The 27,060-nt window shown below is 49.7% G+C and overlaps 1 protein-coding gene and 1 long non-coding RNA gene across 4 annotated transcripts in view; both read left to right on the forward strand.

The window, feature by feature from the left end:
* LOC139060085 (uncharacterized) overlaps window positions 1–26,406 on the forward strand; it is a 427,207-nt gene extending 400,801 nt beyond the window's left edge. For all 3 annotated transcript variants that reach the window (XR_011514601.1, XR_011514603.1, XR_011514602.1), the window contains one exon: window positions 26,058–26,406. This is a non-coding gene — a long non-coding RNA (uncharacterized lncRNA). The remainder of the gene's footprint in view (window positions 1–26,057) is intronic.
* On the forward strand, window positions 7,495–9,793 carry LOC139060581 (uncharacterized). Its single transcript, XM_070539728.1, has 2 exons — window positions 7,495–8,217; window positions 8,505–9,793. Exons 1-2 carry the CDS (start codon window positions 7,553–7,555, stop codon window positions 9,094–9,096), a joined length of 1,257 nt encoding a protein of 418 aa, XP_070395829.1. The 5' UTR covers window positions 7,495–7,552; the 3' UTR covers window positions 9,097–9,793.
* Window positions 26,407–27,060: the final 654 nt, after the last annotated feature.

A 27,060-nucleotide genomic window follows, 5' to 3' on the forward strand; every position in this document is an offset into this window, starting at 1 on the left:
CGATACACCCGTGTATCTTAGCAGAACTTCTTGTGCTAGTCGGTTCGTACTTGAAGCAATAACCGTAGCAATAAACGCAGCAAACGCTTTACACTATGCCCTGTTTGTATTGTGTGTTATTTTTTTATCTTTTACGTTTGTTGCGCCGTGGTATTGATATTTTTTTTTTGTTTAGTCCATACTGTCGACCACATCGTTGCACTTGCTGGACGGGCAGACATAATTAACTTCAAGGCTAGAAATATTGACGCGTGCTGTATGTAGACGCGTAGACGACGATGAGGATAGTGCTTTAACGGACTCCATGTATAGTGGACCTGGGAAAATGCAGAGACGAAGAAGACGTCTTTGTTCCGGTGGCTTTGCAAAGGCTGTTCCACCGTCTTGCTCAATGTGTTGTCTCTTGTTAACGCTGATCGGCGACAATATAAAGATACAAAGATGCATAGATATACTCATATATATGCAGAAAGAAATATGCACTTTCCTATGACATATTGCTCACAAAACACTTCGTAAAAAAAGATCAAAACACAAAGCCTTAATCAATCCGTTCTTCCCGGTCGATTATGAAAAGCAGAAGGAGGAGCAAACAGAGCTATGAAAACTAGATAAAGGCAGAAGATCAATGACAATAGGCAACTAAGTGCTGCGCACCAAAAGCAAAGGTGTTTGAGACACGAGGATTTGCTGCGATCAATCAACAGCGCACTATATGCAATGTATGCGCACGTCTACGCAAATATTTATTTATTTATTTATTTATTTATTTATTTATTTATTTATTTATTTATTTATTTATTTATTTATTTATTTATTGTATACCTTTGTCTAACAGGCCATGTGGAGGTTGGATTACACAAATAAAGATAACTTGTTTTGTCGTATCGCGCAGCAATATAAGTTGTTACGAAGAGACCCAAAAATCACGTACAAATCGAACAAAAACTGGCAGCCTGTGGTGGCAAATGGCGCAAGAAACGAAGACAAACGGAAGGAATGCATACCACAAAGCGGCTTTGGAGTGCGTGTTCCTTCTGTATGCTTTAGTCTTCTGTACTGTTTGCCGTCACATGCCAGAGTGGACGGTTATAGCGCGCTAAAGGACCGGCCGACCTCTCTGCCTTTACTTATGTGAATTATCATTTATTTAAAAAAAATATGAAAGAAGGTTTTGACGTATGACGTTGGCGTCAACTGTTCGCGTGTCCGACGCGATCGCTTCTTGCGTTCGTTTGTTGAGTACTAATTCCTTGCGTTGGTGCAAATAATGGCCGGCCGACCCGCTATCATCCTGAATTCAGCAGTAACCGTGATCTATAATAGCCTGCCCTTTGTTTTCCTGGTGACGCAGCACTGCCAATTCTCTTCTTCCGGATGGAACATTGATGACAAAAATCGATTCAGAGAACACGAAGTCGTTTGGCAGATAGAGCGAACTTCCCCCAATACGTACGGAGGCTGCCGACGATATCAAGCAGCAGCTGCGTCATCTAAGCGAAAGCGCCTCGATCGGTATAGAAAGCGTTCACGGGCTCCCGACAGGGGCTGTCATTGAGCAATAAAGGACAATAAGGTGACGTAGTAGAAATGACTCTTCAATCCTCCGGTACCTTGAGTACACGCGAGCCTATTACAACGACAAGGAGTACACGGGAACGATTTGATCAAAAGCTGTACGTCGTTGTACGTATGTGTAGTTTTGGTTTCTTTTCGCTCCACTGAAAGGCGACCTTAATGTTGTGCCAGGCAGGAAGAAGGTGATCTATGTACCACCCCCCCCCCTCTCTCTCTCTCTCTCTCTCTCTCTCTCTCTCTTTTACGATTCATAGAAGAACGGGGTTTCAAGCCACTCCACAGCAGCACTCGTTGGCGACTTCCTTGTCTTTACTACTGCAAACTCTCTTTCTGCACGGCTGGTGTTTATTACGAGGGATCACTTTTCTGGGTTAGCTCTTATTTCCCCATCTTTTCCTTGTCGGTTGGCCATCAATCGTTCGCAGTGTTGGCTTTAAGATCTTGTTCGATGTTGTCTCGCTATTGTTGCTCGACTGACGTCGTTTCCTTTTTGCACCGACTTCCTAGCCTTTCTGTTTTTTTTTTTTTTCTCAGTTCAAGTGACATCAATCTTCCCTCCTCGGGGACCTTCGCTGCAATGTCCGAGACCCCCGGCTGTCGATCGGATGCCGTTGTTCCGTAGGTGTGCGAGGTGCTGGGGTACAATCACAGTTTTACGAAACAAAACTGACCAGCGTGGAAGAACCACGCTGGTCAGGTGTCTTAACTGAAAAGTCGGGTGTCAGTTAAGTCAGGTGTCCTGACTGAAAATGTCGCGAATCAGATAATAACGCCTCGCCTTTAAAGCATTGTTAGCTGATTAATGTTCTTTTGAATAAGGCTGCCTGACGTCTGTATTCGCGTCAGTTTTGTCTTTCTCCCGTCCTGTGTTATCGCTTGCCCTGTTTGGCAGTGTGTGATGGTGCACACCCTGTTAGGCCCTGTTAACCTGGCTTTTTGTCTTTACCCACCCAGTGTCCCTGATTCTGAAATAAGATTCATTCATTCATTCATTCATTCATTCATTCATTCATTCATTCATTCATTCATTCATTCATTCATTCATTCATTCATTCCGGCGAAGCTGTTAACCTGTCGTTGGTCGGCATTTTTAGTGTCGATGTCCGTGGGCAGAATTGTGGGCCCGTCCCGGAGGTAGTTCAATACCGGGCCGACCCGCGGTGGAGGAGAAGCAGGCTTCAAGCACTCAGCAAAGTGAAGCGAAAAGAGCGTACATTCTTTGGAATAAGGCATAGAAGATATAGAATAACATTCGTTTCAATAAACGACAAGCACAAAGCAAGCATCCTAACCGCGCATAATTGACGATATGGTGCTCCTGATAACAATGCGGAGCACGTAGCGCTCCCCGCATACGTTTCCTGGTAAAGATCACTGTTGTGCAAGCTGATGCGGCGACGGCAGCTTGTGATGTGTAGACTGACGTCACTACATTGCCATGCAATACAATTTATTCATTCGGATACATACATACATACTCAGTTATGCTGATCCGCCTTGTTTGGCAGAACAGGCGGCTGGTAGAGTAAGCGCATACAGTTCAAGTTTATCCGCCAAAAATGAAATATGAGTGTTAAAAGCTGAAAGAAAAAAGGGACACATACTTTGTGCACTGTACGTAGGGCAATCAAACAGGAATGCGTACAGGCATACTGACAGAGTTATGTGCAACGAGAAAAAGACCTCAAATTTCATCGTTTCAAGAAAATCTTCAGGCAATTTATACAAAAACTACAGTTGACGCACACCAGTTTCTAATATTCTTTAGCATTTTCTGTTTGCCATTAATACAGCAGAGGTCATCATGAAGCTAGTTAAATACAGCTGGTACATAGAAGGTTCGCGTATTCTTACCGTAGTGCGTAAAAACACGCGATTTGACATAGCGCTCTGTCTTGCGCAATATGACCTCCTTGTTCACTGGGGTCTTGTAGTTATTGTTGTTGTAATAGCGTGTAATTACTGTGAACCAAAAAAAAGAAAGCCCGCGGATGGGCAGCACTACCAGGACGCTTAGTCTATCGTTTATCTTCTATTGTGGCTGATTGCAAATAAAGTGCCGTAGGTTATAGTGTTAGCTATTCTTCTCATTACAAAATTTAAAGCAGAACCCTTATAATCCGAGAAATTACCGTACTACCACTTCGTATGTGAAAGAACCAGCCTAGCAACTGATTTCATTGTTGTTGCAGCACCGCTATGGGTAGGCAACGCATATTTATTAGGACTCCCGAGGAGCAGCATGTACACGAGGAGCGGCAAAGGGAAAATAAACGACAATACGACCAGCGGCGGCGGGCAGCCAAAATTACCATTACTCTCATTGCTACCATTACACTAAAGCATTGCATTTCCCCCTCAGCAGTTGTAGTGGTGGTTTGCAACAGCTTCGCCGGACATCCACTTTCGTAGGGCCGGGATGGTGAGTCAGTGTTTATTTATTTATTTATTTATTTAACTCTTATTCATTTATTGTATACTTGGGCGGTGTCTTTCCGTGTTCTGGCCTGATAGGAAGAGCGCTGGGGTTGGCGTGAGAAGCGTGTCTTTGTGCTGGACGCACTAATGTGTGAGCCTTCCGTGACTGTGAGGCAGCGAGGCTGTATGTGGGAGACCTTTCGTGCTTGCCGCCAGGTGTGAAGTCGTCGCACTTTCTTGATAATAACGATCTTAGAATTAACATTTTGAACATAATATGAAGTTGGGTTGTCCGTTTTTTTTCTCTTCTTCACGTTTTTAGCTGACTGCATGGTTATCTGATTTCTCGTTCATAGCTGTAAGCTTTCGTTTGGCTGGACTGGAGGAAGGACCCGACAAAGTCACAATCAAAGTGTAGGTCGAAACTTAGGGCTATATAAAAGCTATAGCAGGACCGGACGGCCCCGACCAATATGCGATGCACGCTATGAAAGCGTTCAACCAAGGACGTACCTCACGGCTCCCATTCAGTAGTTTCTTGCTTCACATGTTGGCTAATCTAGGAATGGTCAAACCCTAAGAGCGAACTTGTTCAGACATGTTGGCCGCTCTGAGAGCTTTAAGCAAAGTCAGCTGTGGTGCACCGAATTCCACTGTGACTCTCACGAAAAATGTTCAATGGCTACGATTAAGAGCTATGTCTTAGTTCGTTATGGGTTCGTATAAAGGACGATTTCGTTGTGCTGCACTTTCCCGCTGTGTGACTGACATTGGTGAAATAACGTAATGCGTGAATGTCTCATTCTTATTTTTATTTTCTGCGACATAAGGGATAACTCCGCTGCAAAACTTGCCGACGGCTGCTTACAGAGCGCACAGGACGCCCGAAACAGGCGTGTGGATAGAGCAAGTGAATAAAAGAGGGAGAGTCCAGCCGTCACACCCAAGCGATGTCAGACAACCCACGTGGAAGAGAAGCCTATGCAGCGGCGACAGTGCCGGTTCATAAAAGCTGATTGGCAAACAGAAGCGAAGAAAGTAAGAAAGAAATAAAAAAAGGAAGAATAGAATAGCCTATGATGGGTACAACGATGACATGCGGCGTGGGTCGGAGGCTCACCACGACAATGCTGCGAGCAAGGCAAGCAGCGATAGACCGCGCGTGCGAGTGAAAGGGAAACATTTCGAGCGGTCTTCGCTTTTTTTGGTCCGTCTGTCCGTCGGTCGTGAGCGCTTACGCCCGTGGCCAACACACTCTCGCAGACAGACACGGACGTACAGACACGCTCCTCGCGCGCTGTTTCTGAGGCTTCTTTACCGCTCTCCCTTTCTCACTGGTGCCCGGGAATTACCAATTATGGTCGCTTCGTTTCACAGAGACCTAACCATCAATTAGGGGGGATGCCGCGGAGGCACTCGATTCCCAGTCCTTCTCGCCGGTTTCGTAACTCGGCGGCCTCGGCAGCGGTGGCAGCGGCGGCGGCGGTGGCACTGTCATTAAGATCGTTTCGCATCGGGCACCGAAGCTGCTTGTCGCGCGACGAGCAGCGAGAGAGGGCAAGCGGTGCGGACAGGAGAGACGGGAATCGAACGTGGCTCCTCTGCCCACTCCCGACGGTCGTCGTCTTCGGAGGAGGAGGAGGAGGAGTGCGCGAAGGGCGAGGGGAGTCGAAAGCCCGATCGAGACAGTTCGGACGTGCATCGGTTGCCTCGCCGTGCGTGACAAACGTGAGCGCCCCGCGGACGCCCGTCCGTCCTCCGCCAGAGGAACGGCGTATACGCGTCCCCGGTCCGTGAAGAAGGGGGACGTCTCGGGAGCGGAGAGAGAAGAGGAGGCAATCGTATCGAAATGTCGCGCGACGAGTGACACGTACGAGGTTTCTCTAAATACAGGGCTTGCGTGCGCACCGGAGAGCGTTTCATCGCACGCGGACCGCGGGGTGGGCGGATTGGGGGGCTGGGGTGAGCGGAAAATGGGGAGTGGTTGGCACGGCGCGCTTGTCTGTTTGCGCTTGCTCGGCTCGCGGCCTTCGAGCTGCCGGCAGTCGACCGGTCGCCGAAACGGCCAGGCTCCCGTAATGCGCTCGGCGATCTTTGTTCGGTGCAAGGTGGTCGCTTATGACTTCCAGAAGCGGCCGCCGCGTGATCGCTCTCCCTGCTCTGATGAGGGCCGCTCGGTCGTGCCGCTTGGAGGAGAAGTCGCCAGCTTAGAGGAAGTGAAGCGTAACGCGGGCGGTTTGATGACGCCAACCGGGGCGGCCACACAAGACGACGCCCTTTTTGCGCGTTATGTTTGTAGTTAGCGGATTGTATACGCGTAAGCGGCGTAGGTGAGGTGTCTGTGCTACATATAACGGTGGGCTAGGACAAAGCTGCCATAACGACAGACGGCCTTAGGGTCCAGCCTAATTGCGATGATGCGGGCTCGTTCGTAGGTTCGTGTCGAAGCGCGTTGATGAACCCAATATTCAGATGATGGTCTGCGTAGCAAAGCCGGGCGCTGCAGGTACTTAACACCGGCCAAATGAACGCAGCAGTCTCATAGAGAGAGAGAGATAGAGAGAGGGGGGAACTAGCTGGAAGAAAGGGGGCGGAGGTTAACCCGAGAAGTGATGCGGTTTATTACGCTACGCAGGAGCAGGAGAACATAAGAATGAAAAGACAACGGTAGAAGGAAAGAGGTGCGTTGCGTAGATTTGTAGTCGCAGTCCTTCAGCTTAGCCTATTGCCTTAACTAAAACGGAGTAGGACTTAGGAAGCCCGGTGTTGTATTCGCAACATAGTTCTTGCGCTATACCTGTTCGTAAAAAAAAGAAAAAAAAACACATGCCAGTCAATGGCGATGTCGGACAAATAATTATCGAATGGCAAGCAGCCCTTACGAACGAAAAAAGCTTTGGAAATCCGGCCCCTATTTCGTCAGCATTTATCGAAGCCAGGGCCTTGATTTCTGCAAGCAGAAAGAGGACGGTAGTGGAGCTTGTCGAGGTCAGATGCGAGGCCCCTGTATCTGTTCGCCAAAGCGCGGATAAAGTAACGAGATTTTCGATTATTTAATCAAAACCGCGCAAACGCCACAACGACCTGGCGCCGACCTAACTAATACCCCAGTCACACGGGCACTTTCGAAGTCCTTTGAGGTTAAGGAGCATTGAGCTTTCAAAGGCCCATTAGTTCAAGGGAGAAGTGTCGGTGCTACACGGTCTCCAGATGGTCTCCGTTGAAGCTTTTAACAGAAACCGCAACGTATCCTTAGCGCTGCCATCGCCTCGTAAGTAATAAAAAAATATGGCTCAAATGCGTCTTATAATAAATTTATATTTATTTTTTCAGCAATATTTATTTTTTCTAATACATAGAAACATCAAAACAAAATGCACGCGCAGTTAAGGCATTACTTTACCAAATACAGACGTATTTATTGTAATGATGGCCACCATGTGTGCCGCTTCGTGTACCGCATGTTGGCCATGTTGGCGTCGATTCGTCGTAGTTGCCCTTGCGTCAGTTCGTTAGGTTAGTGTTCTCGCCTGTTTTCAAAGCAACGATTGTGAAGATGAGCTCCGACGCTGAAGATGCGCGAAAAAAGTATGAAATAGCACTGGCGATTGCTGCAGTGGCATCGTTAGAAATGGACGTCGAGGCGTCAAGCAAAAGGGTGCGCGATATACGGCGGCGTCTCATCGCCAACAACTGCCTGTTGACGGCGTTCGCTTCATCGCGACGCGCAGTTGAGCGACGGGTCTGGGCCTATCGTCGCCATGAACAATGGTTCGAGAAAACGCTACCAAACCTTGGCAGCCGGCATTTCAAGCAGTCTTTCCGGGTATCGGAAACGACGTTCAGGTACTTGGTGGACGTCTGCCGGCCAGCAATGCAACGGCAAGCGACCAACATGCGCGAGTGCGTCGCCCTAGAAAAGCGTGTGGCGGTGAGCTTGTATAAGCTGTGCTCGTGCGCGGAGGACAGGGCAATAGCAGACATCTTTGGCATTGGTCGTTCTACCGTGAACGTGATCTACAGGGAATTTTGTGCGACTGTTGTGGCCACCCTCGAGAAGGAATGGGTCAAAATGCCTTCACCGGACGACATGCCAGCTCACATAAAAGAATTTCAGGCAGTGTGCGACTTTCCGCAAGGCGTCGGGGCCCTGGACGGCTGCCACATACCAGTATCACCGCCAAAGGAGCACGCAAGTGATTACTACAACTACAAAGGCTGGTAAGTATCTCTCTCTGGGTCGTTTTGTTGTCGTTGACGTGATGAATAATTATGACTGTAGTTGATGAAAACGTTTCACCAAATTGAAGGATTAACATTTAACATTGCCTTCGTTAAATGTTTTCAAAGCAATTAAAAGATGAATGCTACGCTTGCTGCGCGTTTCGACATTTCACCAGTCATAACGCTCGTTCTTAGTGGTGCACTATGACCTGTGTAAGCGTAATTCGTTGCTTTTTATTTTCTTGTGCTATGTAACTTAACAGTTATGACGTTGTTCTTTGCAGGTACAGCATCATATTGCTCGCCCTGGTCGACCATAAGTACCGGTTCAGGTACGTGAACGTCGGTTCACCAGGGCGCTGTCACGATGCGTATGTGTACCGCCAGTCAGTATTGGCCGATATGGTTGAGGGACCCTTGTTCCAAGCCCCAACAGCAACAATCAGCGGAGTTGTGGTACCACCGTTGATCCTGTGCGACCAGGCGTTTCCGCTGACTTCTAACCTGGTGAAACCCTTCAAGAGCTTTGGAGAGAACGATCGGCACAGGTCGTACAACTATAATTTATCAAGGTCCCGAAGGATTGTTGAAAACGCGTTCGGGAGGCTCAAAGCTCGATTTAGGCTGGTTCTGAAGAAAATGGACGCCGACATTACGAATGTGCCAATGATCATAAGGGCCTGTTGTGTGCTCCACAACATATGTGAACACTTTTCAGACTCTCTTTCACAGCAGTGGCTGCAAGAGTCTGATATTGAAAGTATGGTGTATGTGCAACCTGAACATTCTACAGATGTGCAAGTTGGAAGCGGACCAGATGTTCGAGGAGCCCTCGTTGAATATTACCGCGAGCGTGAAGGCCACCAGAGTTTGTGATGTAGGGCTGTGTTCAGTTTGCTGCGCTGCTCTTCATTGTCCACTTGTACGCATACACATCCACGTTTTTGTTTCCCCCTTTGAATTCTCTGTGAAATAGAAAAGCAGTTTCTAAGCCAAAATAGCTACATCACTGAATAACAGCATGTTAGTGGGGTCATCATGTTGCTTCACAAGTTATCTTTATCACAGAAACAACAAAGTTGCCTGCATGATTATGTGCATCACAGTGATGCGAAATAGTATCAAATATTTTGCAGGCCTTTTATCAACATTTTCCCTAGGCTCATAATAGCTGTTACCTTCAGTCAAACTAACAATTCCACAGTAAATAGCCAATTATAGGAGCTGCTGAACAGCTCCCCGTTATGTCTCTTGCATCTAGCAACTGGTATGTCACACACGATCATGATCCTCATACAATACTTTTTTCTTTTGTAGCAGAGAAAGTAGGAAAATTAATTTGAAAGCTGAATGACTTATATTACACTGTTCAGTCACTGACCTTACAATGCAATAACAGTGCAAGACCAGATGTTTTTTACACACTGCAAAAGTGCAAACCAGCATTTATAGGCAGACTGCACTACAACACAGATCACCTTTAAGCTCTACTAGCACATGTAAACATAGTGGGTAGCAGGTGGCGGCTCTGCTACAGCACAGCCAATAGATCCGACAAACAATTACGTCTTACCCCATTTATTCAACTGCCATTTTTGTTTAATGAAGCAGCAGTTCTGTATTAATATGACAGGAGACTGGACTGATTGAAAACATGTTTTCTGGTCCCTTTTGTATATGTGCGTTGCTGATGTGCGCCAGCTGATGCTGGCACTTTGCATATTCACAATATACAAGGTTTGTCTGGGAAGTAGTAGCACCGATTTCTTTCCCACCACAACGAGGTGAAGGAGCAAGATGTTATTGCATTGGTTGGGTGGTGGGGGTCTTAGCTACGGTTGCGCCAGTCGTCTGCAAGCCTTCAGAAAGTGTAGGTAGAGTTTAAGCTGAACCACTTTAAAAGTGCATCGTCATCTGCAGAATGAATTGTCTGTTAGAGCAGCGTTACGTAGTGAAGTTTTGCATCAAACTGGATAACTGCGAGTGAGACCCATTGCATAATTAAGTGCGTTTGAGTGGCACAAATTGTTTCAGGAGGGAAGAGAGCAAGAGGGGGGGGGGGTGTAAAGAGGAAGCTGAAGAGCATTTCAGTTTCTGCGTTCCAGTGCGCCTTCAGTGATTGGCGAAGTCGCTGAAAATGCTGCGTTGATGCAGACCGGGCATATTTTGCTGAGTATTAAGTCGATGTGTCAAAATTGTAAATACATTTTTTTTTTAGTTCAGTACTACTACTTTCCGGAGAAACCCTGCATGTATGTTCACAATAGAAAACATCTATTGAGAATGCTTCTGTACTACTAAAGAATTCCAACATCACGCACAAACAACCTGCAGCCCTGAGGCTGTAAGCTGAGCAACAGCTGCATCAGTTTCATTCTTCACTAGGTACAAGGAAGTGCCTCATAATCAGAAACTGGTTTTGGCACGTAAAATCCCATTATTACATTAGGTACAAGGATGAAATGACTAATAGGTTACAACAAATGCGGGACGCGACCTCCCGTCAATCTTTATTGAAATACTGCTCCAGCAGTCCTACAAGTCGTTCTTGAGCATTTATTTGACGCTCTCTGAGCACCCGGTCTTCTTTGGTCGCAGATTCCAATGCCTGCCGAAGCAGGCGTTGCTCGTTAAGCAGGTCTCGCTGAAACTCGCTTGTGCTTGTGAGCTTTCTCTTTCGAGAACGACGCTGGTTTTCATTTGTGGTACGACTTCTCTGTGATGGTGCCTCATCTGCTAGTTCTGCTGTGGGGACAGCTTCTGATGGCTCCAGCTCCCATTCATCCTCGTTGTTTGGCGATTCGTAGCCATGCTCCATGCTACTGATCAACTGAAGGGTGAAAAGAATTGTATCTTAAGCACACATACACAACAGTGAAACTTGATTTAGTAGCATCCTACTTAGCTCATTAAGGCTGCCACATCACACCTGATTATCAAAACCATACACTTGTCTTCTATAGGCATTTTTTACATTGTGGATCTAGTGTTGACGACACCAAAAAACTTCCTGTTGCACCCTTTCTGCATCCAGTTTTACCAGAAAGCATGCGATTTGTAGCGCTATACATGAGAAGATGGGGCACTACCTCATTATATACTTGCATGCACATTGCAATGCTTTAGAGGGCATTCTTGTCTGCATATGTAGGTACATTGCTTGATATGTGGCGTTGTTACAGCTTGAGTGCACATCAGTTCTTTATTGTAATAAAGGTACGACGAGAGCAAGGGAAATTGCTGAAGCATTTTAATTAAGCTTGATGTGTGTAAACAATTCAACAGCGTCATTAAACTGCACTTGAATCATGCCTTTATATCATGTTGCTTTCCATGCTCTTCTGTCACCTCGTTGTCATTCAGTTTATGTATACAATTTTCATTCTTCTGAATAAAAAATTTTCGGGAGCACTTGTCCTGCCTCAATTGGCAATTTGTTTTGTTTGCGTTTTCAGCCATACCTATCCGAAGCTGTACTGACTTCTACATTCTTATGCATTTAAAAGCACGTCATGCTGAGTCTGCTTCATGCACTATTATGAGCATGCATTTGTACAGGTTTATCATGACAAACTTGCCTGTTCAACTGTGGCATCTGAGTGCGCTGCACTTTCTTCTACCAGCGACTGGTCATTCGCTGGCAGTGTTCCAAGAAAGCGATGTATTTCATTGAAATACATCCATGGCACAGGTGCAGAGCCTGTTGTGCGTTTCTTTGCCCAACTTCTGGAAAGGTCGGTGAACAGCATAAGTGCCATTGCATGAACTAGGCAAAATCGATAGGCATAGTAAGCACACTTCATGCAGGAACAAAATTACAGTATGTGCTTTAGCGCTATACTTTCAAAATAAACAGTGGCCGTGTGCCAGTGACCTCGATTAAGCATGACATAACTAGCATTTGTGCAACCCTCAAAGTTAACATGCATGCACGCACTGCTGTTTGAACAATTTTCACTGTCACTGAGCAGGCCAGCGAATTTTGCACCATCCAGTAGACATGGTTAGCTGTCTTGGTAACAGGGAGTGAATACTTTAGGGAATTTAATGTTCCATCAAATCACACTACAGTTCACACTACACACTTAACTTTACGCTCCCAGCCGCTCCTTTTTTTTTTTTTTTGAAAGACAAGCAGAGCACATATGGATCTGAAACGGACGCTGCGGTAATGCTCGTGTGAGGGAATTCAGCTGTTGCGTCTAACGTTTCAATTCGGCGGGCATATCATGTGCATCTTCACCAAATACAAAAAGACAAAGAAATAAAACAATGCAGTCACCCGTTGAATGAACCACGGCCGATCGACGAAAACATGCGCATGAACCCACACACACATCTCACGACATCAGTGTACTAGCCTTAAATGAATGGAAATTAAGTGCCAACGCTGTTTCTGCCAATGTGCAGCACATAATATTAAGGCTTACCTGTACATTTGGGTGAGGTTGTCGATCTTGCTTTGAACCTGCTTCCTCGTCCGGATAATTTCTAGCCTGGCGAGTCCTTGCACAATGCGATCATATATCCTAGCGTTCCTCCGCTCTCCTCTCAGGTGGTCGAGATTTTCCTCCCAAAGACTTATCAGAGCCCATGTCTCCCGTTCGCCCCACGTTGTTCGTGGTTGCGGCGGGGCCGTCTGTTGGGTTGCCGTTTGCGAGGAGTCGGAGGCGCTCATTTCTTGTGGCTAGGCAGCGGTTGGTGCGCGTAAACGAGGTAAAATACAGAACTAATAAACAAAAGTGACGAGGGAAGACGCGCAGAAAAAAGCCGAGGAGACTTGAAATGCCTCGCAGCCGCTCGCCAAAGAACCAAATCGCACATGGCACCCGTGTCCCGTGTTTGTGTCGATCGTGTCGATGTCGCTGCTGACGACAGGCCGTGCCGTCGCTGCTGTACCGGCGGCTTCATGATGGAGATTGCGGGTGTCCCGAAAGTGTTTAGTACCTTAGTAATAGTATTTCGTACTTACAAGCTTGTTCTGAAGACGTAAAAATTGAACTTCCATATTTTTGGATATCTTTTTTTTCTGCTGTCGGACGCCCTCTAGGCTCGAGAGTATTCCCTTGAGGTTTCAAAGGACGTACGCGCACTCCTTCGACTCAAAGCTCCCTTCCAGTAAGGCTCCTTTGCTGTGCCTGTGTGACAGCGCGCATTCTCCCTTGAAGTAAAGGATCTTTGGTTCAAAGGACTTTGAAAGTGCCCGTGTGACTGGGGTATATGACTACGCAGATCAGACACGTCATAAGAAGCCATATGATTAATAAATATCGGGCCCCTCGGCTAACCCCCTTTCCTCTCGTTCAGACCAGACACAGTGGCACGGCTGTGCCCAGCAGCATTGTTGGTCGTAACTGTTCTCTCACGATATTCCCGGACGTAATTAAGCGGTGTTACAGCGGCGCGCCACGAGCGCCTTGACTGCGGGTTATTCCCAGCGCATCCGTCTCACGCAAAGTACATAGACTTTGACACACCGGGGGCGCAAGCAAGCCTTCGGTCACCACACGGGCTTGAGGCTCACCCGTGCCTGCAGCCAAAACGCGCAATCATGGGGCGGTTGCCCGCTCCATCGCCGCGCAAATAAACGCGGGCCGACTACTCGCTGCTCCCGAGCTGCTCGGCTTTGGACAGCGCTGTACGTAATTGCGTCGAGATCACAGACAACGCCGTCCGCAGCACTGTACACAGGCGTCGTGTCTACACGCGGCTTCTCCTCCGGGGTGACAGGTCCGCCGCTCGGCCACAGCAAAACTGAGCGACGGTACCGCTCATTGCGAGGAGCCCGGTGGGCGCGACGAAGTCCTCGGGAGAACCAGAGCGTCGAATGAATAATTGCCGGTTTGAGACGAGGCGCGGCTTCCCTGCCAAAGACGCACCGAGACGGCCGAGGCCCTCGCCAAATCGGAATCATTCGCAACCCGGGTGTTTCGGCGCAGCAGAGTTTGTTTTCCCTACAAGCGAGCCGCGGGCTGTCCTGCTATCTCTTCTTTTTTTTTTTTTCGCGGGCCTTCCTTTCTCTCGTGTAATCGTCGCTCCCCGTGCCGGCGCTCTTTTCTTTTCACTTAGCCACGCTTACGTGTTTGCGGGGCAAACGGCCGTTGCCTGTTGGATTTGTTGCGCGGTTGTCGCGCCGCCGGGAGGGCGTTGACCGCGGAAACGAAGTGCCCGGCTCCGTCTTGTTTCTCCGGAAGCGGGGAGACAAGTGATCGCGACGCGCTGGTGTCAGAGATTGATAATTTGTCTATACGGCTGTATTAGCCTGTTTATTTGCCGTCTTCTGGACCGTTCTGTTAGCGGAACGCTTCCGCAGAAAACCCTTCCCAAACGACGAGCGCAGATTGCGGATCAGTCGCTGACATCCGGCCATATATGGCTTCTGTGCGATGACATGTCGTCACGTTGTAGCCACATAGCGTATCGGAATAATAAAAAGAAAGACGTGCGACTGTAATGTCATGGACACGGAACACGTTGGTACCCTAAGCTCGCTAACTAAGCCTCACTATACTATAGCACGAACGACTGTGAGGCGGCCGCTGTTCTCCGCGAATCATGCTTGATTACGTGTGATATTATGGATCAGAGCCGCGAGATCGCAACGTCGGACGGATCTTTGAACGACAGGAAGCTGGGCACACACAAACGCATGATATGGTGCTGTGCGTTTCGTCCATCTAGTGCTCGTGTTTTTGTACGTCTGCATTTTCGTGCCATGAACCCGACGATCCTGCGGAAAGCGGAGCTGCAAGATTGTATCGTTCCTCTAGGTCTGGTCAATTTCGCTCAGAAAACACAAACTTTATTAGCGCATTCTGTTGTCACTATTTCGGCACAGCCGTTGGTTCTCAGGAGCCGCGACCAAACTTTCCATTTTCTTGCTTTTCTTTTTCATGTCAGAGTAAATTCGCGTCCGTGCTAATTGCTAGTACGATAGAGTGCAGTCTACCTTTGGTTGTACCGTTATCTTCGTTCGTTTGCGCTAACCGAACTTACCACGGCATTTTTTTTTCCCCTTCAGATTGGAACGCCCTGTTCTCGACAGCCTTGCCAGCACGTCACAGTGCTCGCTGACTACATACGCTATCGTAAATAGTAAAGTCACGGGACAACCACCGGCAGCGCCATGCTTTGCGTGATGCTGACCCGACGGGCGTCCCATTGCCGCGGCCGGCATCGCCTCCCAAACGCAAAGCCGGAAGCGGTCGCAGTCTATTGCAGTGCCTAAACACGGAGTAGGGTGCCGGAAGCTTCTTCGTGCGCGCTTTTACGTTTCGTCAGTATGCATGGGCGCTGCTATCGAGACGCGCATGTCTCTATCGAAGCACCGCTATAGGCGTAGTGCCGGCGCACTTCATTCCTACGGAAGGACAACCGATGATGACGTGCCCCTTGGGAAGGCTAAGAATACATCCGCGCCACGGGAGGCGGGTCCCAAGCGGCGTCTTGTCCTTCGTATGCCTATACAACAACGGGCACTCATTTGGGCATCGCCAAACAAGCTCTCAGCGGCCGTATGCCCCGGATAATCGAGAGCGTCCATCGGAGAGGCGTCCACGCATCAACCGGTCTTCGAGCGGGTAGCTATGCAGCGGCCGTGTACTTCGGACAACCGCTGATTTGCTAAAATAATTTTTGCCTGTCACATAGCATATCGAGGGGCGGGAAGAAGATGCGGCCTGGCGCGCGTTAACCTCTGGCATGCGCTACCGCCGGAGCTACAGGCCGGGCCACTGATCGAAAACACTGTTTCTTCCGATGGACATCAGCGATGAAGACAGCGGAGGCCCTAATGGGTGTAATCAATGTCCGCCGGCAAGCCGCAGACTGAAATGCTGCCTCTCGCGTTGCGTCTCCTTCGGAGGCCTTTTTTCTTCTTGACGGGCTTTCTTCGTACCGAGGCCACAGTCGTGACAAGAGGTATTAGTCTGGCAGGATGCCATCGTTCTGACTGCATGACCAGCTTTGGATAAGGCGCTGTCCGGGCAACACAATGACAACGCCGCGTTAGCATCGGATGGGCGACGCGACCCGCCTATTCCCCCGCTCTTTAGGATGTTTCGGGCATGACAAGCGCGTTGCATAGCCCCGTCTAGTTTTGAAAGCTATAAGAATGTCCGCATTGTCTTGTGCATCGACTCGACACTTTAGACGCATTTTAAAATGATACGGATACATAAGCTATGCCGGTTGCTAGAGGGCTTATTTATTTCAGTGACACGCTATCCGCAGTTGCGCAGGGATATGAGAGAGAGAGAGAGAGAGAGAGAAGGCGATAAAGGGAAGACAGAGAGGTTGACCAGACTAAAGCTGCTGGGGATACCCTGATTTCAGGAAGGTGAAAAAAAAAAGATTAAATGGTGATAAGAAGGTGAGAAGTTCGCGGTACGCTGGCACCACGTCCTTCATAGAGAGCGCGGTATACTTGGAATCGAAGCTCGTCGGAGTACTTGAGACGTGTCCTCAAGCCGAAAGCCAATTGATAGATCGATATTTGTGCCTCAAGTATGACACGAAATTCATCGGTGTTCATGGTTATGTTGTACCTCAGTACCTAAGAAACCTATCGTGGAAAAGATGTCGATAGATCGGCAAATGTATTTCAACCTAAATTTCGGGACACTCTCAGCATTCTTGGGCACACAGAAATATGCGACAAGAGAATTTCACAAGTAGAGATACGACACTCTCCTGTCGGATATATTTGTGCGCCCAAGGCTATCGGAATGATTGCATAGTTTTCAACTACGTCTTTTGTCATCGCACGTCTAGTCAGAGCTCCGTGGTCGGCCCCTGTAAGTTTTTGTACGGCCCTAATGGTAAAGGGGTTACCAGTGCTGGAAGGAAACACCCTGAACGGTGTAAACATTTTTACAGTGCATACCATTGGTTGTCGAAAAGTATCTACGAGTATATACCGTAGATGAAGCTGGTTCCAGTATCCTGACACAAGGTATTGCCACATAGCGCTTTACTTTATTGTTTCGCTGACGTCATGTATTAGGGGACACTAAGGCACGGTCGGTGATGGCTTTTGAAATTTTGTTGAAGGACAGGAGGGAAGAGACTCGTCGGCGGACGCCCTGCCGGTCCCACCAAGCCATGCGGCGCAGGACGCTGACGATGTTATACGTGGCCATGGCGAGGGCTATTGGAGTTATATTAGCGAGCGTTATTAGGGCGAAGATGAGCGGGACAGCACAGGGCTCCATCCTTTTTTAAAGCCACCCCCTTCCGTCTATACCACCGCTCTCGTTACTCCTCGCCAATCGTACCGAGCTAATCGACGCCCCTGACGATGCCCGAGCACGATACTCGTATATACGACACGTAGTACTACATACACTATGCGCCGAAGCGTATATACGTACTACGCGCAGTGCGTGCGTACCCGGTATGTCTCGGACGTCCCATATGCGCGCACTCGCGAGTCCCCCCGAGCGGACACGCATAATGGCCGTCGCCAGTCCCTGTGAGCACTCGTAGATCACGACAGGGCCGTTTTGTCCCGCCCCGGCTGGGATCAGGGGCATAATTTGGGTGCGCGCGCGTACGCACACAGACACGCGCGCACGCACATATAATACTGCATTGACAGTGGACGCCGTCACAGAGTTTCACGTGGTGCAGCGAATGCGTACACGTGTGCGTCTGTTCGTGCGCCTGTTTGGACGGCGCTCTAGTATTTTCTTTTTTTCAATGTCTGCGGGCGTAAATGTGCGTGCGTGCGTCGGTCCGCACTTTGGCCAATACAACCCCGCTCGCCATTAAACGAGGGGTCGTCCCGAGACGGGATACGGGGCTGGCCCTCCGGTGCGCGAGGAACCATTCCGGGCGCACACTCGACCTAATTAATGGCCGCGCGCGATATGGACCGTCAATTAAATTTTTAAAAAGCGGCTTTCCGCCACGGCAGCGTAATTAGCGCGGCATAGCTGGCGCGGGCACCGCGCCAGCCGCCGAGCTTGAGGCGGAATGGAAGGCCGAGGAACGAAGGCTACATATGGGAATATGCCCCCCCCCCCCTCCTCTTCCACTTCTTCCCCCTCTCCCCCTCCCCTCACCCTCATTTTCCGCTGTTCGAGACCCGTAACGCCCTAGCGTAGAGACACAAAGATGCAAATAAAGGCGACAAAAAAAAAAAAACACTAAGGTATGTGCGGGCTTAGGGAACAAGGAAGGGGCGGAAAACTATGTTTAAGCACAAAACGAAAAAATAATAATAACCTAGAACACTCAGCCACGGGCGCCGCCCTGGGAAATGGTGATTAATTTTCATCCAACTGAGCCGTTTTAGGGATACCTTCTCATTTTTTTTTTTCAACATTGTTATTTCATCGGCGTTGGTTGTTTGAGATTGCAGAAGGAATGGAACCACTATACGGCGCTGGTGTATGTGCCGCGGCGGCACATTATAGCGTGATAAAGAAAGAGCGCGACATAAACGCCAATGACGGCAGCAGCAGCAGCAGCGGGGAGAGCGAAACGCGTGCACACAGTGTGAGAAGCCGACGATGGCTTTGTGTCTGCGCGCCCTGCCGCTGATTGGGTTATGAAGAGACGTGCGCGGGGAGGTATTAACGGAATGTGGCCGTTGAGCCGAGCTTTAATTGCGACATGAAGGCGGCCATGGGGATACTCGCGGATTACGAGCGTTTCAATTTGTTAGCCTACGCGCGGGCGACGCGTTCTACTGGTTTTTGCTTTTCGTTTTCTCTTTTTATTTTTTTCTTTCCCCGCAACAATGGGGAAGACGGATAATTACACAGGCGGCGTCGTTTAAATAACGATGTTACACTATTTAATGTTAACGCTGTGAGGTCTCTCTTTAAATGATGATTTTCGATACGCCCTGATGGGAGCGATGGGGGTATGTCATTCGGTGCTTTGCGAGCAGCGCCGAACAAACGAGAGATAGGGTAATCTGATTTGCGAACGCAATCTGTCGAAATGAGTAGAGCAAAAGGCGTTTCGTAATGCCAATGACTTCAGGAGGAATGCGTGGTACCGATTGCAGCCGATGTTTTTATTTTATGCCATTCGGCAATGCAACTCATCTGCGACATAAGAGCATTGCCTCTGTTTCGGCTGTGATAAAAATAAACGACTTTCGTTTTATACTTCTACGAAGTTTATGCATTTGTGATTCCGATACAGTGCTACACAAGAGAAGGAGTGTGGGGAATATTGATGATGGCCATGATTGTACTAACGTGAACGATTTCACTTTAACGTGCACATTTACATGTAGCTGCTTCCCTTCTATGGATTGTGTGCAACACAACGGGTAACGTACTGCGCCTGCCCTCCACTCATCCATTAAAATGTTTCGATGGGTTACCACACCACTTGCTACTGAATTAGCGGGTACATGAGTTCTTTCATGTAGGATTTGAAATAGTTGCTTTTGGAATTTTTGCACGAATTAGCGCACATGGTTGCCAGGCTGGTTTGCCCGCATGCTCCTGGCTGTTCTCAGGAAACCAGATGGACTCGATATGCGTCCACTGGTGCAGTTCTTGAAGTGCACGGGCTTCAGCGACCGTTTATAGTCGTGAGTCCTGCCGCGTACGTACAGTGTTCATTCTCCATTTTTTGCTTATTCTATTCCCCCTTTCCCTCAACACCATTGTAGAGTAGCAAACAGGACGAACTCTCATCTCGTACGTCCAAGTCTCCTTAGTCCTGCACGCGCGACACGACGTAGTCTGACCTCAGTAACAAACGTGGTTCCTGTGGCATCTTTTCTTTGGACAGAGGCTCTACGTTAGTCAAAACACACTACAAACTGGGCCGTTGTCGGGCCAACTTTGGTAAGTATAGTCTCAGTGTTAGACGTACGAGTGGGACGCACCACTGAGACCTACATTACCGTAGTTTCCAGTTCTATACTAGCGTGGAAATAAAGTTTCGTGACGTCGACCCTCAAGGCATTCGTTCCATCGCGTCCTTCGTTCTCTATCCTGCAGTTACTGCGCCGTTTCACTCGATTTACCCCGCACGTCGACCGGCGAAGACGGCGCGAACGGGGTGGCGATCTTCTACTTCAAGCCCCACAGGCACGACTTTGTCATCCACTCGCGTCCCATCTCACGTAGTCATTAAGATGCGATCCGCATGTGCCCTATCCACGAAACCCGTTCAACCGCGCGCTCGCGCCATCGATGCAGCCGCGTGCGTCTACGGCCCGTTTCATATACGGGAAAAAGCACAAGAGTGATGATGCACGCACGTCTCGAGCGCCGAACACAAGCGAGCAGGACGCCCTTGGTCACGCGCAGCCTCCCCTTATTCCAGTCGCGCCGAATACTTGACCCACGCGCGCGCGTGCAGCGTGGCATAGCGAAGAGAGAAGCCGAGGAGAGAAGAAGGGCGGCGTCTCGCCATCTTCGTCGTGTTCTGCGGTGTTCTGGGGGGCAGCACGTACGTCCTGTACTACACGGGCGCCCAAGCGGTTGGAAGCGCTGTCCGCGACACCGGGTCGTTTTCCTTCGCGTGTGTGAGGTGGTTGCGCGCGCAAGAAGAGACAACGAGGGTTCGCGATTCCCCGCCTTCCACCACGCGCGGAATACGAGACGAGACTGGAAGCCCCGAAAGGAAGCAAAGGAAACGCGGCAAAATAAAGACGACGCCGTATACATTCGCGCCGCCACCGAAACAGTGCGTGCTCTGGCGGTTACGTGCGGCGTGCTCGTACGCGTGTGAGTCCTGTACGGGAAGAGGCGGCGTGTGTTAGTGCGTATACGTTCGAAGCTGAGGAGAGAAGGAAATTGTTGCGTGGAGGAGGCGAAGGACGCGGCGGGCGGTTCAGCACGCAACAAGAGACGGGTCCGAATGACGAGCGGCCCCAACAAGGACGGCGTAATCATATTCCCACGTCGCGTATCCGCGAGATGGGAGAAGCGCGCGGCACACAACGCTCCCGTGTAGGAAACGCCAGGGCGGGAGGGGGGGGGGGGGGCAATAGCTATTCCGGCACACGCGGTGGCCTATACGAGCGTCGGGACGATGACGCTGGCGCTGAACGTATACACCGCGAAGCTGCTGCTGCTGCTGCCGCCGCCGTCGCCGCCGCCGCCCTCTGGCGCCACGAAACGCTCCCCGCGGACCCGGCGTCGCACTGCAGAACGGGACGTGACGCCTTTGCTAAATGAGCAGCGTCGCCGAAGAAGCCCGGGTGTCACTTGCCGGCCGCTGCTGGTGCAGCTGCCGCGTGCTCGACCCACCCCTCCTGATTCGTTGGCGTTGCGGCGAGCGAGCGAGCTCCTGTTTCTTCTGATCCCTCGGCTAAGCACGTCGCTCACGCGCCGCCGCCATTGGGGCCGAGATTTCCTGAAGGCGCCCCCGTGGTTGCATTGGGCGCCCGTGAGCACCGGGGCATTGGTGAGGCAGTGGTGGGAGCTCGAGGTTTGTGCTGTGCGCTGAGCTGGCTGCTTGGGAGAAGCCGTGGAGAAGCCTTCTCGCGGTCATTTTCGGTGATGTTCTGAGTTCCCCCCCCTCTCTCTCTCTCTCTGACACACACACACACAAACACACACGCACACACGCGCACACACACACGCACACGCACGCAGGCACGCACGCACACAAACACACACACACACGCACACGCACGCATGCACGTACGCACACACACACAAAAAAGAGAAGGACGACATGGTTTGTAACTTGAAAACCTTTGTGCGTGGTTTCTCCCAAGGATAAGTCCTGCGAGTTCATCGAAGAGAGCTTCGAAGAGGGAGTGAAATAAATCTTTAAAAAAATTATACTTGGAGTGGTTAGCCTAGCGACAGCCTACAGGCCTCTCACTTCTTCAGTTCACCCATACTTCACTTCACTTCACCCCATATACCAGAGAACTTCGTGACTTCTCTGCTCTAACTCCCAGGACAAATTTTTGAGCTCTTCCGATCGAGACTCTGCGCCGGTTTCAGGCATTGAACAGCTGCGCTCTTCTGTCTGTTGCCATGGATGGTTCGTTTAACGGTTTTGAGGCACTCCAGAGATATGACGACCACGTGGTTTTCCTGTTTAAACAGAGCCTCTCTAGGGGTCTCTTCTTATTGGTCCTTGCGGATGGCCACATATAGCTGTTATCCGAAGGCGGCGTTTTTACATCGTAGCCTGTAGATCGCGTCGACTGCCTACAGAAAGAGGAAAGTTGATATAGTGCGGAATAGCCCAAAAATCGAGTGGCAGGCTTTTTTCGCAACATTATGGATAAGTCACCTTAGGACGTCGACGCAAATGCAAATGTATGTCTGCCAGAGAAGCATGCTTCGCGTTCGCCTTCCCCTCGTTTTGCTGGTCTTCGTGCTTCGTTCAATCTCCTCGTATAGCGGCAAGCTGTCGGGGTACGCTGAAGTCCACAAGACACGAAGTACAATGACACAAAAGCCGATAGCGGGAGTTCAGAAGGGGCGGCGGAAACTCTCATTCATCCGGAGGCAAGGATATCGGATCAGTGACTAGGGAATGCCGACCTCTCTCTTCGTGTTTTCCGACATTCCGTCTCGTTTTTGTTTTTTTGTTTTCTCTTTCCGACTTGTGCTTCTGACTAACACGAGAAGGCAAACGGACCGCTCGGCGTCTTCTGCAGAAGTGCACGAGCCTTCCTCCGCCAACCAAGACGCGAACTGCGGCTGTTCGCGCCGCGCGCACCGCAGTGACGTCACGCTTGGCCCGCAGCTTCCATCCAAGCGTATACCTCTTGCGGCAACGGAAGGCTCAACAAAGGCCCGTACATGCTACAGGCTACAAACTATGGCGCCCGTACGCCTCGAACAACGCGCTCAGTTTGAGTTTGCAGAACAAGAAAACAGCTATACTTTCAGTTTTCCGGCGCTCCTCCCCATACCCATCCACGCGCGAACCTCCCTCTCCCTCTCCCTCTCTCTCTCTCTTTGCAGAGGCGGCGCGCGAGCGAGGAAATCAACGGGCCATTTTCGGCGTTTCGATCAGAGCGAAACGTGCGGGCAGCATTACATGCATCGCGTTTTGCGGGCCTGCTTGCTTGCTGCTGCTGTTCGCTCGGCGGTGGCCCGCCGAAAAGAGATGGTCGGCCCGATAGCAGCACGCATGCCTTCCGCGTTTAATCGACGCCCCGCTCGGGCGAGCCGCGCAGGAAGCACCAAGAAGAAGGAGAAGCCTCCGGCTCGGTCGGTACATACGCGCGGCACAACAGCAGCGCGGCCGCGCCACGCTTGCTTGACCTCCGAGGTGACCAACCCCGGCCGCAGCCTTTCCGCATTGCATGCCGCGCTCTCTTAGCGCCGAGAGAGCGCCGGCTTTCGCGCTCGGCTGGCGAGGTGCTGGGGAAGCATGAACTCGCGGTGTCTGATGCCGGTCGTCTCGCGCTGCACTTAATCCGAGTAAAGGTTGCGCTATGCTAGAGAGATGGAATCGACTGAATGCCCAAACGAAAGCTTCGCGACTTGTCTTCATTTCGGCGCCAGCTGTTGCGGGAAGCAGTGCCGGATTCTCTGGCTTTTGTCATCGCGATATCATCATCGCGTCACGGCGGAAGTGCGAGCTGCACCCGGCTACACTCTATAGTGTATATGCTGCAGTTCACGTTGTAGCGCGTAGTTTCGCGTAGTTTCGCGTTACTGTGTGAATTTTCTTTCTTTTTTCTTTTTTTTTCTTCTTCTTTCTCCTTTTATTCCCTTTACCCCTTTCCCCAGCACAGGGTAGCCAGCCGGTACTTAACTGGCTAACCTCCCTGTCTTTCCTCTCCTTTGTCTCCTCCCTTCTCCTCACGCTGGGGTTGCTTCGTCGCAAAATACACGTGGTTCACGTCCGAAGACGGCCGTGTCCTGCCGACACTGTGATCCGTCGTCTTCGTCGTCGTTGTCGTTCGTCGATTAAGCGACTCTTTCGATCTGCTTTGGACTTATGATGCACTGCAACAGAAGCCAGCTGTTGCAGCAGACGCCGCCATATTCTCAAGCGGCAGCTCTTTCTTTGGGACGCGCGCAACGTCCTATTCATTGGCAACGCTCTGCTTTGTCGTCGAAATTACATAAATAGATTACGCAACGTTCAGAGTCTGCGCGGTGTGGAACCCAAACCACAGAGTATGCTAAAGAGGGAACTCAAGCTCTGCCATCTTCCAGCTGCCACAGAAATGATGGTTATCGTACATGGATGTGTCTAATCGTCATGTTGGTTCAGACGTTCTTGTTGCATTGTTTATTAAATTCCATCTTTCTAATGGTATACACTAGACTCGTCGACTTCGAGCGCTCTGCAGAGCACCCTCGCGGTTCGGTTTACGTTCGGCTGGTTCATTCAGAGCGCCGCGCTCCATGATGAGAGCGCAACCGAGATCCGACGGAAACGCGATCACGTGACTACTCCGATTGCTCTGGGAGCAGCTGGCGCGTTCGGCTAGGGCTGGGCAGCAACAAGTCGAAGGTGTCATGAATTTCCAAGCAATCGTATTTTTTTCTGATTGAAGCAATGCAAAAAACCTCTGCGCACTATAGTCTGATGTGTGTGCATGCGAGTGTGTGTTAGCGATCATACGGACATTCGAGGCGCATTCGCGCTGTTACCGATGTCGTCATGATCGATGCCGATTGTTGACGCCTACACGTACCTGCAGGAAATCACTTTGATCTTAGAAGTCGCGTGCCGATCCTCGACAGCACATCGGTGTTTCTTTTCCACAGCCGTGACCGCTGGAAACCTTGAAATTTTTTACCCTTAATAATCTGGTTTGTTTCATAACACGCATACTCTTAAGGGTGTAGATGAAGTTTTTGATGATGACAAATAAGGTTGCTGTCTTCTTTTCGCGAAATTTTGTGGCAATTAGCATATGACGTTAGCTGCGATAGACTACGCGAAAATTGCACGAAATAAACTTGAATAGCTATCACTGTCGAGCTCTCGTGTCAGATATTTCGGCGAGCACCAGGTGTACACAATTAAAGGCAAAGTGCAACGAAATTTCGGGCCTGATAAAAAGCGTAGCTCAATAATTTTATAGTGTCGATGTGGAGAAGCCGGGGTGCCGTGCATAATCTGACGTTTGAAATACGAGCGGTAGCGTCGCGGAAAGCTCACAACAGTAGCCGTTTTTTGATCCCGAAACATAAAAAAGAAGGAAAAAAGAATAAAGAAAGAAACGCGACTATTTCACCTCTCTGGAAATTATTCATGAGCTGGAACGCGTGCCTCCTCGACGTAGCCTCCGTGATAAGGAGCCGCCCGCAGCTGCCCTCGGCGCGCTGAAAAATCTCGGAGGCTGCATGATATGATTTCGTTGTAGCGACAGCCACCAGGTGTACGCGTCGTCCTATTAAGAGCTATTTAAAGGATGCCAACAAAAAGAATGTACATAGCAGCATTGCGGTTTCGCCAGAGAGAGAGAGAGACGAAAGGGGAAAGGCAGGGAGGTTAACCAGATGGGAAGATCCTGTTTGCTACCCTACGCTGGGGCGAGAGGGGACGGGAAGGTAAAATGACAGCAAAGTAGAGATAAAGAAAGAAAGGAGCATAGACATATAATCACAGTCGGTCACTGTCAATGCATTTGTCATTTTTAATGAGCATTTTCATTTGCCAAGATTACTTCAGTCGTATGTACTACTCTTTTAGAAGAAATTTAGCCAGAGTAAGATTTCATTCTCATCGCAAGTGTTTTTTTTTTCTTCTTTAAACCCTGAAGAGTAAAGGTGCCAGCCAATTTACAAACAGGTACCTTTGAGGACGCAAAAGTTTTTTTTTTTTTACTGGGAACTTTCACTTCACGTCACCGCCGTAGCAACCTTCGCCGCATTCCTTCCGGTTCGTTAATAAATGTTTGTTCTCTCTCTTTCCCTCTCGACCAGTCTCCGAGCCAAGGGACGAGCTGGAAAGGAGCCTCGGATGTGTTCAGGCTGCCGAGAGCCGAGCACGCGGGCGCCGACGGATGTTGATGCTGCCACGCTGGTCACGACTCGTGGTCGCCGACCGGGCCGCGCTCTGCCTGCTGAGGGAGCAGGTCTCGGCGCACGCGGTGAACTGGACAGCTCTCGCCTCTCCATCGGCACCGAGGAGCTTCATTCTGTGCTATACACTTTCGCTTCCTCGACCCTGGCAGGCCCCATCGGAAATTTGTTCCTGCAGCGATGAACCAGTCCTGCAAAGCGGGCTCCATTGGAAATTTGTTCCTGCAGCGATGAACCGGTCCCACAAAGAGCAAGGAAGGAAGGAAGGAAGGAAGGAAGGAAGGAAGGAAGGAAGGAAGAAAGGAAGAAAGGAAGAAAGAAAGAAAGAAAGAAGAAAAAGAAAGAAAAAAAAAGAAAGAAAAGAAAGAAAGAAAGAAAGAAAGAAAGAAATGAATGAATGAATGAATGAATGAATGAATGAATGAATGAATGAATGAATGAATGAATGAATGAATGGCGTTACAGCAGCACTACTATGATGAACTGGAGTGACCTTGACGCTTATATTCATTGAGAAAATGGAAAGTGAGCCCATAATACAGTCCAGTGTCTTTCGCCAGCACTCTCGTGTCACTGATTGCGGCTGCATTGCAGTGCAGTCTGTGCCCCACTGCTGGAGACTTATAATCGCGTGAACAGCAATTAGTACTTACCTTGGTGCGCGCAGAGAGATTCACGCGAACGAAATCTTAGGGTCCGCTTGGAGGCAGGAGTAGAGACGCTACCGACGAACCAGAAAGAAGAAATGGCCGTGCTTCTTCCTTTACGCCAAAAGGACTTGCTGGGCGTGCATGCTCTATGAATCTGTGTTTCTAGATATCATTTATCATTTTTAATAAGTATTCCCAACATATCAGCAAGTTTTCTGCGCCCGAACCCCCAGCCCCGACACCCTTCGATCCAG

Source organism: Dermacentor albipictus, chromosome 5 (genome assembly GCF_038994185.2).
Source record: "Dermacentor albipictus isolate Rhodes 1998 colony chromosome 5, USDA_Dalb.pri_finalv2, whole genome shotgun sequence".
NCBI classification, from domain to species: Eukaryota; Metazoa; Arthropoda; class Arachnida; order Ixodida; family Ixodidae; genus Dermacentor; species Dermacentor albipictus.